At 42.1% G+C, this 14,490-nt stretch overlaps 1 protein-coding gene across 1 annotated transcript in view; it reads right to left on the bottom strand.

Annotated features, from left to right (window-relative positions):
* Positions 1–7,521: 7,521 nt before the first annotated feature.
* SCP2 (sterol carrier protein 2) overlaps positions 7,522–14,490 on the bottom strand; it is a 142,587-nt gene continuing 135,618 nt past the window's right edge. The window contains exons 15-16 of the mRNA XM_066376299.1: positions 11,290–11,369; positions 7,522–8,512 (exon numbers count right to left, since the gene is read on the bottom strand). Of these exons, the coding sequence (XP_066232396.1) occupies positions 8,417–8,512; positions 11,290–11,369 (176 nt within the window). The 3' untranslated portion in view covers positions 7,522–8,416. The remainder of the gene's footprint in view (positions 8,513–11,289; positions 11,370–14,490) is intronic.

Here is a 14,490-nt window from a genome sequence, read left to right as displayed (position 1 = left end):
CACCGAGGATAAGCAATGTGCTCAGCTGCCCAGCTAACAAGTACTTGAGCCACAATTCAAACTCCAGTCTTCCAGTTTCAATGCCAGTGAGAGCTCGGTCCTATACTACACCTACCATTCTGTGGCTTGAAAATTCTACCTTAAGATAAATAAAAAATGGACTGAAAAAAGGAGGAGGAAGAAAATCAGGCTACTTTCACACTGAAAACTTTAAAGCTTTTGAATTCTCCTTTCTGTTTTTTTCAAAGATAATCAAGTAAATCATGGAACAAGTCAGGGTTTAACAAATATCAATAAATATAAGAAGGACCAAATCTTCCTTCCAGCCCAGAGAAGAGAAAAGGGTTTTTGATAAACGGCAAAAGGAGAAATCCTCAAAAGAGTGTTTGTCAGTGAAATATTTTCCCTCATTCAGATCCCCTCCCAGCCAGTGTTAAGGTTCCCCTTTCACAATGAATCGCCTGCTGGGTTTAGGAACATCTCTGTGGTTGGAGATTTCAGTTCACTCATGACCAACTTTTATTGTCTGGGAGTTCACCTGATTTTCAGTCTGAAATTTCCGTTTCTATATTTCTTCCCATTACTTCTAATAACAAAGAAAAAGAATTCCTTGCCCTTAGTCTTACCATTTCTTAAATATTTGTGAACCATTATCACACTATACCCTTGGGGATCACTTGCAAGCTGAAGTCGCCTTTCAGTCCACCTAAGTCAACCTCTCTCATTCTGCTGTGTCCTCATGTCAGAACTTCTCTTCTACCTACTTAAGTTCTAATGAGCTGTTTAATCCTGAGCCAAGTACACTACAGAAGATCCATGTTCTAAAAGATGAATTATACAGTAACCAACTCGGTAGTTAGTTAGAAAACTATAGCGCATACTGCTTCCCTGCCTGCAATGTAAATAAATAGCAGACTACAATGAATTTCCCTGATTTTACGTAAAAGTTTTTGGTCACAAATTCAGGGACTAAAAAAGGTCAAGTATTTACAATATGCTGCTGAAAACAGCACTGTGAATATTTACACAGTATTGAAATGACTATTAATAGAATAGACTAAATGGACATCACTTTTTGTAGTAAGTTTTGGATATGCTACGTTTAAAAAATATATTTCTCCAAGAAGTCTGGCTAAAATTCCACACCAGATTAAACTTCCTGCCAAATGGAATCAGACGCCACATTTCTTAAGGGCCAGAAATCTGGCCCAATATTCTCTGTTCTTAGCGAGAACTAAAGAGCTGTTTGTTTGCAGCAGTCTCCAGACAGATATTAATACTGAACCTTTCCAGATTTTGTAACTCTCTATTGAGAAAAACTCTAAAATTTGGCCAGACGTGGCTGTGGTTCCCTTCCTGATAGTGCATAAATCTTCCAGGGCCCCCATTAGCTGTTTTAGTATTATAACCCAAATTCCTAATCCATATCAGTGTGGTCTGTAAATAAACTCAACTCAACAAAGTAATTTACCCAGAGGTACCATCTGGCTGATACTTTCTTATTTTCTAGTAAATAACATCAAGCAACTTCTTTGTGTTCAAAAAGCAACCATGCCATGGGCAGCTAGAACTATCATCTTTGGCTGAAATGCAAAACTTCTGGACAGCAAACTAAATAATTCTATATTCATTCACTTAGTTACAGATACTATTAAATTTTAATGATTCTTGAGGAAAATGTAAGAATGTAGACAGTCAATAAAAAAATGCAACTTGTCCTCAATCTTGAAGCCAGCTAATTGTCTGAACTCAAAGTAACCGTCACAAAATGTTCCAATGAATAAATTTCTTCAAGTTAAAAAAAACTTTTTTCTCAAGTAACATTAGGCACCACCTATCGAGTCCCTACTATGTGTTTGACATTTTACAGCTATAATTGTTAATCCTCACAACCAACAAGGTGGGCATTATTATTCCTTTTTTACAGAGGGAGAAACAGGCTGAGTCATCATTCAAGGGCCCAAAGCTGTGAGTGCCAGAGCTAGGACCCAAACCCTCCTCTGTTGGGCCCCAGGCTTTCCCACTATCGCAGGCTGTTCTAAACATGCACTTTTCAGAAACGGCTTCAGTTTCTGAACATAAAGCTGTCAGTTATAGAATTTAATTTCATATTTCTTTTTTTTAAAGTAATATATATGAGAATAAGTTTATATTCGTATGTGATTGGACCTTTGACAAGGTATTTTAAAATTTTAAAAGAACTTTAGTGATCACTGCCTGATCCTCATTTCTTCAAGAAACTTTCATTCACATATATTCTGGCAGACATTGTGTTACTACTAGAGACACAAAGATAATAACCGTTTCTTTCCTTAAGGTGTTCGCAGTCTAATAAGACTATTTTTAAAAGAAATAACAGCATCCCCCCTGTGCAGAGGGAGATACTAAGGGCTGAAGAGGCTTCAATGCCTCGTCCCAACTGAGGTTCCAGGAAGCTGACAGGACTGATTCCAGATTTTTCTGATCACCCCTCAGGGACTCCTCTGTGCACCTCCCACCTTCCTCCTCAGCTCCCTAGTCATGCTCTCCATTACTGTTTTTGTACATATGCATCAAAGATGGTTGAAGCCTGAGAACTGGAATTCATTTAGACAAGTGCAGCAAGCAATAAGACGACTGATTTTAATGCATACAGAACCCACTAGGCCACTTTGTTTTAAAAAAACATGTTATAGGCCTGACCTGTGGTGGCGCAGTGGATAAAGCATCGACCTGGAATGCTGAGGTCGCCAGTTTGAAACCCTGGGCTTGCCTGGTCAAGGCACATATGGGAGTTGATGCTTCCTGCTCCTCCCCCCTTCTCTCTTTCTGTCTCTCTCTCCTCTCTCTCTCTCTCTCCCCTTTCTAATTTTATTTAATAAAAATAAAATAAAATAGTTAACTTCATAGCAAAAATTAAAAAAAAAAAAAAAGCTATGTTATAAAACCACATCAAAGTGACTTTTCGTATTTACTTTGGGTTGCTTCAATCTTAAATTGAACTCTGTTCCGAGAAGCTACAAATATTTTCAAAGAAAGAGCAGGATAGGTCAAGCTAATGAAGAATTTTGCACGGTCTTTCATCATCAGGGCAACAAACAGAAGGTCGTTGTAATAGAGATGCATTTCTGTGACAAGTTCCTATCCTCAAAAATGGCCCCTGTGAATATAAACTTGTCATTCATCTTATCTTATTCACTTAATGACAGTAAGCTGAGACTCTGCGCTGGGGTATCAAAGTGGGTGCATGAGATGCCGTTCTCCTGCCCTCACAGAGCTCTCTGCTTGGTGAAAGGCAGAAACAAATGACTACCAAGGAGTGGTTAGTTCTACTGGGGACAAACAGGGACAGCTTCCCGAAGGCTAAGGCATGAAAAGGATAAAAAGGGATTTTCCAAACGGATGAGGTTGGGGGGTGGGGGTGCCGGTACACACTGGGGAGAGTGAGCACAGAGAACACCACGTGCAAGATGCTTAATTTAAAAGTATTAGCTAACGTGCTTGTTCTGTATTAATCCTTTGGAAACCGAACATATCACTACCAAATGGAACTTTACTGTTATTATTCATAGCTCTTTATGAAACCAATTCCAATCTAGCTTTTACCCCTCCTACTGCACTGAAACTGATTTTGTAGTGATCACCAGTGACTTCTATGTTGTCAAATTAATTCCGGCAGATGCTTTGCAGACATCATCCTACTTGAACTCTCAGTAGCACAGGACACAGTCTGTCATTCCCACTTTTTGGCTTTGTACTCTCTTCTCAGGAAATTTCCTTCCACCTCTCTAGCCACTCTTCATCCCTGTTGCCCAACTCCCCTCCTCTCCCTGATCTCTAAAGGCTGAAAACCTCAGGGCTAACCCAACCCTCTTCCTCTCTCCCCAGATGGTATCAGCCATTCCTATCACTTTAGACCACCTATATGCTCATGACTTCAGAATGTGTTTCTCCAGGCTGACCTTACCTATGAGCTCATCTTGTAAATCCAACCGCCTCCTTGATAGCTCCACTGAGAAATCTCTCAGGCATCTCAAAGTTAACAAGTTCAAAACTGGAGCTTATTATTTCAACCCCCTTCCCTAAAACCTGCTTATCCCCTCATCATTCCAGTTATGGGTCACTATTCACCTGGCCAGTCACTGGAAGTCCTTCTTGCTCCTACTTCCAGTCACCAGGTCTGTCAGCTCTACCTCTGCTTTTCCACTTCTATCTCCACCACTGACATCCTAGTCCAGGACACCATTTTCTTGCACCTGGACATCCACTCTACCTTCAGGACATTCTCCACAGAGCAGCTCCAGTGACAGTTTAAGTCACTTCATTCCCCTGCTTACAGCCCTTCTGTGAAGTTCTTCAGTTCTTTCACAAACATTCCAGCCCCATTCTCTCCTGGTACACGGTGAGATTGTGAAGTTAGCTAGGAGGGCATGTGACTTTCTTTGGATAATGAAATGGGAGCGGTACTGGCTGGTTAGCTCAGTGGTAGAGCCTTGGCCTGGCATATGGATGTCCTGGGTTTGATTCCCAGTCAGGGCACACAGAAGTGCCCACCTGCTTCTCCACCCCTCCTCTTCTTGCTTCTCTCTCTCTCTTCCCCTCATGCAGCCATGTCTTGATTGGAGCGAGTTGGCCCTGGGTGCTGAGGGTGGCTTCCTGGCCTCCGCCTCAGGTGCTAACGAGAGCTCAGTTGCCGAGCATCAGAGCAACACCCAAGATGGGCAGAGCAACACCCAAGATGGGCAGAGCATTGTGGGCTTGCTGGGTGGATCCCATTTGGGACGCATATGGGATTCTGCCTCTGCCTCCCCTCCTCTCACTAATAAAAAAAGAAAGAAATGGGAGCAAAAGCAAAAATGATGTGGGTCACTTCAGGGTGGTAATTTTAAGAGCCACTGGCTCTTAAACCTTTTTCTCTCTGACTGCCATGATGATCACTGTGCTCCAGAGTATAGCTGCTCCATTAGCCTAATTCTTTTTTTTTTTTCCTTAATTCATTTTTAGAGAGGAGAGAGAGAGAAAAGGGGAGGAGCAGGAAGCATCAACTCTCATATCTGCCTTGACCAAACAAACCTAGGGTTTCAAACCAGTGACCCCAGTGTCTCAGGTCAACATTTTATCCATTGTGCCATCACAGGTCTGGATATGACTTAGGATGTGACGGCAAAGTGGATAAGCAGCGTGAGTAGGAAATAAACATTTGTAAAGCTATACCTTTGGCAGCTCCCCACTGCACTAAGAATGACATACAAATGCCTCACCATGATGAACAGATTCCAGTATAACTAGCTCTGAGTACCTACCCCACCCCATCCTTCCCTGTCCTTCCCGTCCATATACGCACTCACACGGGCCTCCTTGCAGTTTCTGGAACATGCCAAGCCCCTTTCTACCCTTTCATGCAATGTTCTTTGTAGGGTTCACTCCTCAACCCGTAGATCTTCACAGCTTAAATATTACCTCCTCAGAGAAGTCTCCCTTATCCAGTTTATCAAAGGAGACCCCTCGCTGTGATTTCTCCATCTCAGCACGCTGAGCATTTCCTACACAATCTGTCATCATTATTCACCTCTTTGATTGACTGTCTCTCCCATTAGATCATAAGTACCGTGAGGGGGGAAGCTCCTCTCTACCTCCAGTGCCTAGTGCTGTACCCTCAATATAGGACCCTATATAATGCAAGCACTTGGTAACTATTTGTTCAGTGAATGAACAGAGAAAGAAAGACTCTAAAAGTGGGACATAAGAAAACTCTACAGATATCATATCACATATCAAAGAGGCAAAGGCAGAGGCAGAGGCAGAGGTGGGGACAGGCAGAGAACTCTCAAGGGATGACTACAATGTACCTAACACTAATGTAGGGACTTTACATGTTATCTCTCTAGGTTCTCAATAATCCTAGGAAGTCAATATTAATATCTTTACTTGATTAAGTCAGGAAACTGAGGCTCAACTGCCTCAAGAAGCAAAACAGTAACAGCTGCAGTTTTAACCCAGACCTGTTAACCTTTTCCCTCCAAACCATGATGCTTCCCTAGACGTTCAACTGCTGCTCTACTTCATTGAAGAAATTTCTATTATACATAGAAAGTGCACTGAGATGTGGATACATTTTTATTACAAGAACTAGTTTTTTGCTTTCTTTTTTATTTGTCGTTTTCTGAGGCTCACCCTAAAGCCTCTTCCAGGTATCTCTTGTTATCTGGGACGAGTGAAGGCAAATAATGCAGCAAGTGCCAACCACAGGTAAATCAGACACTTCGTGGGAACTATTTTCTTGAAGTCTTTCATCTTAGAGCAGCGGTTCTCAACCTGTGGGTCGCGACCCCGGCGGGGGTCGAACGACCAAAACACAGGGGTCGCCTGAAGCCATCGGAAAGGCTTTAGGCGACCCCTGTGTTTGTATTTCTGATGGCTTTAGGCGACCCCTGTGTTTGTATTTCCGATGGCTTTAGGCGACCCATTTTGGTCGATTGACCCCTGCCGGGTCACGACCCACAGGTTGAGAACCGCTGATCTTAAGAGTAAGAAGCTATTATTAGGTCTGTGTTTTGAATTCATTTCATGGGCCTTAAACTTCTATTGGTTTAATTTACCTTATTGCCCCGTCACCAAAAGCTATTCTGCTGGTCACAGAACATGAAAAGCTAAATGGTCGAAGGGGATCTGATCCATAGTCCTGGCTGATTAGCACAGGCTCCAACAAGCATCTAAACAAATGAGACAACTTGGCTTTTTGCCTCTGACCATCTTCAGGTGAAGTAACGTGTCAACAAGAGAAAGGTGGGGTGTGGATAACTCCCAAACAGTTCTTCTGGGCTGTGAACAGACCCACAGGATGATCAGAGAGCATAAGAAACCTTGGAAACCATCTACTTCAATCCCCTCTTTTTTTTTTTTTTTTTTTTTTTTTTTGTATTTTTCTGAAGCTGGAAACGGGGAGAGACAGTCAGACAGACTCCCGCATGCGCCGGGCCGGGATCCACCTGGCACGCCCACCAGGGGCGATGCTCTGCCCACCAGGGGGCGATGCTCTGCCCCTCCGGGGTGTCGCTCTGCTGCGACCAGAGGCCAAGGAGCCATCCCCAGCGCCCGGGCCATCTTTGCTCCAATGGAGCCTTGACTGCGGGAGGGGAAGAGAGAGACAGAGAGGAAGGAAGGGGTGGGGGGTGGAAAAGCAAATGGGCGCTTCTCCTATGTGCCCTGGCCGGGAATCGAACCCGGGTCCCCCGCACGCCAGGCCGACGTTCTACTGCTGAGCCAACCGGCCAGGTCAATCCCCTCTTTTAACAGTTGAGCAAACAGGCCAAGCAGGCAGTTACTTATTTGCCTAAGAGGAGCAGGACTCCTGGCTCCTCCTAGACAGATGCTCCTCCCACAACAGCCTATGGCCTCCCTAACCACGAACTGGTGATTACGTCCAAGCAACAGATAGGTAAGTCTATATGACACAGACTGCAAATCCCCCAATGTTTCTCTTTCTCTTCATCTCCTTCCCTTAGACAACCCTGAACAAAAAGAACACACGCAATAAAAACATAGGAGATCAGGAAGAGCTATTTTAATTTTCTATTAAATATTCTTCCAAAAGCATTATTTTACCCCATATCTTACTGAGTTATAAGAAATAACATTAGTATTAGAAAAACTAGGAAGAAAGATAAATGTGGATAATTAAACTAAACATATGGAAAGGAAAATTATAATGGAGGACCGAGAGAGCTTTATGAACTTAAATTAATGAGATTATAACTTTAAAACTATGCATCTCAAAGCAAATTTCATCGTTAAAATTATTTAACACTGATTTCTCAAGAAGGAAAATCATTTAAAAATATTTTTATTTTAAAAATATGCCTGTGTTCAGCTATAAATTCTTTCTCAAGCTCTGACCATATTTCTTTTATTTAGATTTGGGAAGAAAGTATCATTTTGATAGCGCAAAATGCAAAGTTTAATTTTTTTTTTAAATCCCAGTACAGAATTTTAAAAACTATTAATGGAAAATGGATTAAGGTCATGAGTGCTCCTGGAATTCTGTTTCTCCCCTAGCTCTCCCATGGAAAACATAAATTGAAACTTCAGCAGAATAACCCCTAAATACACTTCATAAGCAAAATGAGAGCTTTTGTTTATATAGTTTTTGGATTGTGCTGTTTCTAATTTTATTATGAAACTCAATTTTACCCCCAACCACAATTACCATATTAACTTTGTAATGCATGGTTGTATGCAATTCAGCAAAGCAGTAGTATACCATCAGGCTCTATTCACCCAGAGCTTAGGAAAAACAGGATTGGTCACACCCACTGAAAAACAAATCTCATGCTATTTGCCAATGCGTGGTTTCGGTCTAAGTCCTGACAGTGAAATATATGGATATATATATCTCTAAGTCTCATCTTGAGTTTCAAAGGTAGACACAGGACGTTCTTCACAGCTTAGCTTTGCCGGCCTGGAGCTGAAGACTTTGTAACTTCATAGCCAGACCCATGTTGCCAGTGACTTTCAATTTGCCTTGAAAGAAGGCCTGTGAGTAAGAAGAAAAAAAATTTATTACTTGGTGTTTTTTTGTTTTGAGATTGCTGATATTTCCAGACTCTCCAGCCCTGAGATCATTTCTTTATCAGGTTTCTTATACTTTCTACAGAATAAGAAATTCCGCTTTCTGGAACAGATTTAGACCCAGCTTCTTCAAAAGGAAGAAACTGTAAAAGCCACGCTTTTCACAGAGCAGTCAAAAGGCACATCTTTCCTAAATATCTTCTCTTAGAAACTGGGTCTGCCTTAAATTAACCTTCCTCACTGAGGGTACACTTCCCAAATACTAGGTTAACTGGGTTCATACTACATTGATTTTGTTTAAAAGCATTACACATGGATCAGGAATATGAGCTAAAACTTTCAGAAGTCTGCTGAGCGAAAAAATACATGCAAAATACCCTTAGAAACTCTTGGAATACAATATGGATGAAATGTCACCAATTTTTCCCCTTTTTGGTCTTAACGATAAAGGACGTATCCCTACAGAGGGATAAGCCTGCAGAGATTGAGGGGCTCATGTTAATCTTTGGTTTAATAACAAGAACCAAACCAATTCGAAGTGCAAAGCCACAGTTTGTTCCACTTACTAACTGCCTGGGATTAGACCACGATACTTGCTAAATTTATCATGTAACAAAATCCCGGGAAAACTTTGGAGACATAGCAAAATTGGGAACACAGCCAGATTTCCCTGCTATGATCTCAGTCTTTTAACTGAATTCTTTAAATAAGTAAGGGCGAGATGAAAAAGATTCCTGGTAGCTTTAGCCTCTTCACAAGTACGTGAAGAAGTCAGGAGCTCTTCTGCCTCACCCATGGGAACACAGGGAGCCCGGCTTTTTCTACATCTCCTAGAAAGGGTGACTAATTCCTTTTCTCCCCCTGCTCTGTCTGGACAAACTAAATATTTCCTTCCTATATGGCACACAGCCTTCTGTCTGATGACTTAAAGGTCAGGTGTCTCAGAACGCAATATATTTAACATATGTCCTTTTAAAATATGGACCAATGGTACCTAGTAGAGAAACTCACCATCTTTTCCTTTTTCTAATTAAAAGAGAAAATGACTTGTTATTCACTCATTATTATAGAAAACACATAAATCTTCACCCATGAGAGAATCTAACCATAAGAATCATTTTAATTGGGCACCTAGGTGTTCTTCCTGTGTGCTTGCCGCTGGAGAGCACAGTGCTGTGTGCCAACTGGAGCCAAACGCTGAATTTATAATTTCCACTGCGTTTAATGGTTTCCAGTCAAACCCTCCACCACAGAGCATAAGGGAAGACCATTAGCACATTAAGAGAAAGGTCTGTCATTTTTATCTTTAATTACTTTGGGTGCTAACAGGTGCTCAAGAAAAATAAGTTGACACTTCGCTCCCCCAAATGGACGGTAAGCAGATACAGAGAGGACCGAGGGTGGCTGAGGTGTGAAGCGTGACCACCTGCCAAGGAGGCGCACGGGGTAAGTGCACAGGGGAGTGAGGAGCGGAGGGTGGGAAGGAGGATGACAGCCACTCCTAGACTCGTGGCCTTTGCTCTGTCCAGACGTTTTTGGAGTGGGCTCGGTGGGTGGACCTGTCAGTGCCAGTGGTGTGCACTCAACTGAAACATCACAGAGGCACATCTCTCGTTTGTCAATGTGGCAACTGAAATATGCTTAGTTGTTCAGAAAAATCATTTAAAAAAGGAATACTAGTGGGAGTCAGGATTTTATCCAATCTTTGGAATTACTGTGGGACCACAGGAATATATGGCCTGAAACAAACCAGGCTGAGGCAATAACAACAAAAAAAAAACTAAGGTTTCCATGGAAAGAAGCATCTTAGTTTCCTTTTTATTATCGATGGCTCATGGGCAGTGAATTAGACAGCAGTTGGTTCACCACCCTGCAACTAAAGTGAAAAAGAAGACCCTTGACAAACTGGGGGCCAGGAAAATCCACATGATGCATAAATACATGTCAGGTAAATACAATATAATCCAATTTTGTGAAAACTTAAAAAAGGTCAGGCATCATGTAAAGTTCTGGAGACAGAAGATAAGTAAGATATGGTTTGTTTCTTTAAGACAGCCACAATCTAATGGGTAAGACAGGCACATTAACACTCAGATAATGTGACAAGTGCTAAGCTAGCAGCCCAGGGAGGGATTGCACAGGAGAGAGACTGGCTACAGCCTCCAACAACACGAAAGAGGGCCTTGGAGAGAACATCTGAGCTTAAGCTGAGAGAAAAGGATTTGATAGGGGAAGGACAGCTCAGGCAAAAGAATGAGCAGATACAAAACATAAAAGGTCACACCTCTGTTTACACCCCTCCCTCCTTCCACCTGGATCGCTCCTACTTTCTCCATCTCTGCACAGCTCACTTCTGAACCCCTTAGGACTCAGCTCAAGTGTCACATCCTGTCTGTAAACCTTTCTCTGATGGCCCAGAAAGCCACAACTGCTCCTTTCCCCACGCTCCCGGACCACAATCGGGCAATGACACCCTGAATATCTGGCTGCACTTACTCTTGCAGGTGTGTCCTGTACCAAACTGTAGACGCACTGAGCGCGGGTACTGTTTCCTATTTATCTGGGCATTTCCAGCACACAGGACAGGGTCTGGCACACAGTTTGCTCCACAAGTGTTTGTCATTTGTTAAGTGAACACTGAGTTTCGTGAGTTGGACCACTTTGCACTTGATGATATGAGACTGAGGCAGGAGATAAAGTGGAATGGACTAAAAGACCCACCTACTGGGAGGATATACTTACCGATTGAGGATTCATTTTACCGGTCATTAAAGCCATTAAGTCCGAGTCAGCCATTGTGATTGTGCAGTCAGCCTTCTTATCTACAACAGAGATATACAGGAGAAGGAAAAGAAAAAGGGGAGTGTTCAATTTTATGTATACATTTTAGTCAAAAGCCACTGACTGTGACCAAATCACATCCACAACAGGAGCAGAGGGGAAATGGGAGACGCTTATAAGCAATACCAACATTTACAAGAGAAAATTGATTAATGATGGTAGAGTGTAAGCAATCATTTGTTCAACAGATATTCTAAAAGCATCTAGATATGCTAAGATTTTTTTTTTTATTCTGAGGACTTTTAATGGAAAGTCTACTGACAGTCTTAAGAATATTAAAAGCAGAATATAAATGATGGTTTCATCTCTTAGATTTTTTCCTAGCTTCTTATAAACTGATAAACATCTAAGAGTTTTTATTTGGGCCCTGGCTGGTTGGCACAGTGATAGAGTATCAGCCCAGCATATGAATGTTCTGAGTTTGATTCCTGGTCAGGACACACAGGAGAAGCGCCCATCTGCTTCTCCACCCTTCCCCCTCTTCTTCCTCTCTATCTCTCTCTTCCCCTCCTGCAGCCAAGGCTCCATTGGAGCAAAGTTGGCCCCGGCACTGAGGATGGCTCCATGGCCTCCACCTCTGGCGCTAGAATGGCTCCAGTTACAATGGAGCAATGCCCCAGATGGGCAGAGCATCGCCCCCCTGTGGGCATGTTAGGTGGATCCCGGTCAGGTACATGCAGGAGTCTGTCTCTCTGCCTCCTGGCTTCTCACTTAAGAAAAATATAGAAAAAAAATTTTTTTTATTTGTAATAATATTTATACTGTATCTCAAGTTAGGTGAATTCAGTATTTTATATTACAATCTGCCTATACTCCTGATATCCCTGTCTCTGCTCTACTTTTAATTGTTTAAATAAAAAACACACACATATAAATATATACACATACATATATATAAATGATGATGTTTATCTAACAGGATACACTGCAGCCATTTTAAGATATGGATCTACATGTACTGGCCTGAAAAAAATGTTCATGTTATATGGTTCGAGATACTACTCTATAAACCAGTTACAAAACAAACTGTAGCCTGACCAGGCAGTGCAGTGGATAGAGCATCGGACTGGGATGTGAAGGACCCAGGTTCGAGACCCCGAGGTCTCCATCTTGAGCACGGGCTCATCTGGTTTGAGCAAGGCTCACCAGCTTGGACCCAAGGTTGCTGGCTTGAACAAGGGGTTACTTGGTCTGCTGAAGGCCCATGGTCAAGGCACATATGAGAAAGCAATCAATGAACAACTAAGGTGTCGCAACAAAAAAACTGATGATTGATGCTTCTCATCTCTCTCCATTCCTGTCTGTTTGTCCCTACTATCGCTCTCTCTGACTGTCTCTCTGTACTGTAAAAAACAAACAAACAAAAAACAAAACTGTAAGCATGATCTCATTTCTGCACAAAAACAGATATTCAATTTTATAGATATAGGAAAAACACCTATAAATTTAGACACCAATATATTAATAATAGTTATTGTGGTGTGCAGACTCTAAGATGACCCCCATGATCCCTCCCTCTGGTGTTCATGCTTTTGTATAATTCTCTTCTCTCAAGTGTGGACAGGGTCTGTGACTTGCTTCGAGCCAACAAACATGGCAAAGGTGACAGGACATCATCCCGATGGCTCTATAATGTTCTATATGATTCTCTCTTGTAAGCACACTAACTCTTACTCTCCTGCTGGCATTAAGAAGTTAGCTGCTATGCTGTGAATGGTGTATGGAGAGAGCCATGCTGCAGGTTACCCGCCTTTAGGAGCTGAGGGTAGACTGGCCTATAGCCCGTAAAAAACTAAAAGTATCATTCTCACAGCTGCAAGGAAATAAATTCTGCCAGCAATCTAAGTAAGCTTGGACATAGACCCTTTCCCAGTCAAGTCTCCAGATGACATCCTAGCCCTGGCCAACACCTTCACTGCAGCCTGTGACACCCTGTGCAGAGGACCTGGCTAAGCTGTCCTCAGCCACCTTAACCAGGGCATCTATGAGGTCCCAAATGTGTGTACTGTTTTCAGCTGCTAAGCTTGTGCTAAGTTGTTATGCAGTAAGAGAAAATGAACACAGTTATCTAGAGCAGGGGTTAACAAACTTCTTCAGTAAAGGATGAGACACTAAATAGTTTACAGACTTTGTGGGCCACCAGATCTCTATTGCAACTTCTCAACTCTATGTCTTTATCTCAAAAGCAGCCACAGAAAAAACAAATGAGTGTGGCTATGGTCCAATAAAACTACAGAGTGGGGAAGAGTAGGTTTATAGTTGTTCATATGAAAAAGAATACAATAATTAATAAATGATAATACAAGAATACCCTGGCCAGGTAGTTCAGTTGGTTAGAGCATCGTCCCAATATGCCACAGTTGTGGGTTTGATCACAGGTCACAGCATATACAGGAATCGGCCAATGAATGTATGAATAAGTAAAATAGATTGATGTTTCTCTCTCTCCCTTCCTCCTTCTCTAGAATCAGTGGATTAAAAAATAATAATAAACTTTGTGTTTGGTATACTCACAACTACAAACCAACTTTCTGCTCCATGTATTTTCAAAACAGGTAGCATACCCAGAGGGAGAACGTATTTGCAATTCAGATATCTAACAAAGAACTTGCACCCAAAATATATATTTAAATACTCCTACTCAATTAGAAAAAATTAGATAATCCAATAAAAAATGAGCGAATGAGCTCATAAAACAATGTTCAGCTTCATTAGTCATCAGGAAAATCAGGTTAGAAGCATGGGTAAGATACTACAACATAGCTACTAGAATAAAAGTCTTGGCCCTGACCAGTGGCTCAGTGGATAGAGCATTGGCCCAGCATATGAACATCCTGGGTTCAATCCCCGGTCAGGGCACACAAGAGAAACAACCATCTGCTTCTCTTCTCTCTCTCTCCCCCTTCTCTCCCTCTTCCTTTCCCTCAGCCAATGGCTTGATTTGTTCAAGCATGGCCCTAGGCACTGAGGTTGGTCAGAGCATATCAACCTCAGGCACTAAAAATAGCTCTATACTCAAGCATCAGCCCTTGATGGGTTTTGCCATGTGGATCCCAGTCGGGGCACATGCAGGAGTCTCCCTCACTATCTTCCCCTCCTCTC

The sequence above is a fragment of the Saccopteryx leptura genome, chromosome 3 (assembly GCF_036850995.1).
Source record: "Saccopteryx leptura isolate mSacLep1 chromosome 3, mSacLep1_pri_phased_curated, whole genome shotgun sequence".
NCBI lineage: Eukaryota > Metazoa > Chordata > Mammalia > Chiroptera > Emballonuridae > Saccopteryx > Saccopteryx leptura.
Note: the sequence above shows the minus strand (reverse complement) of the source record. Positions and strands in the feature narration are given on the sequence as shown.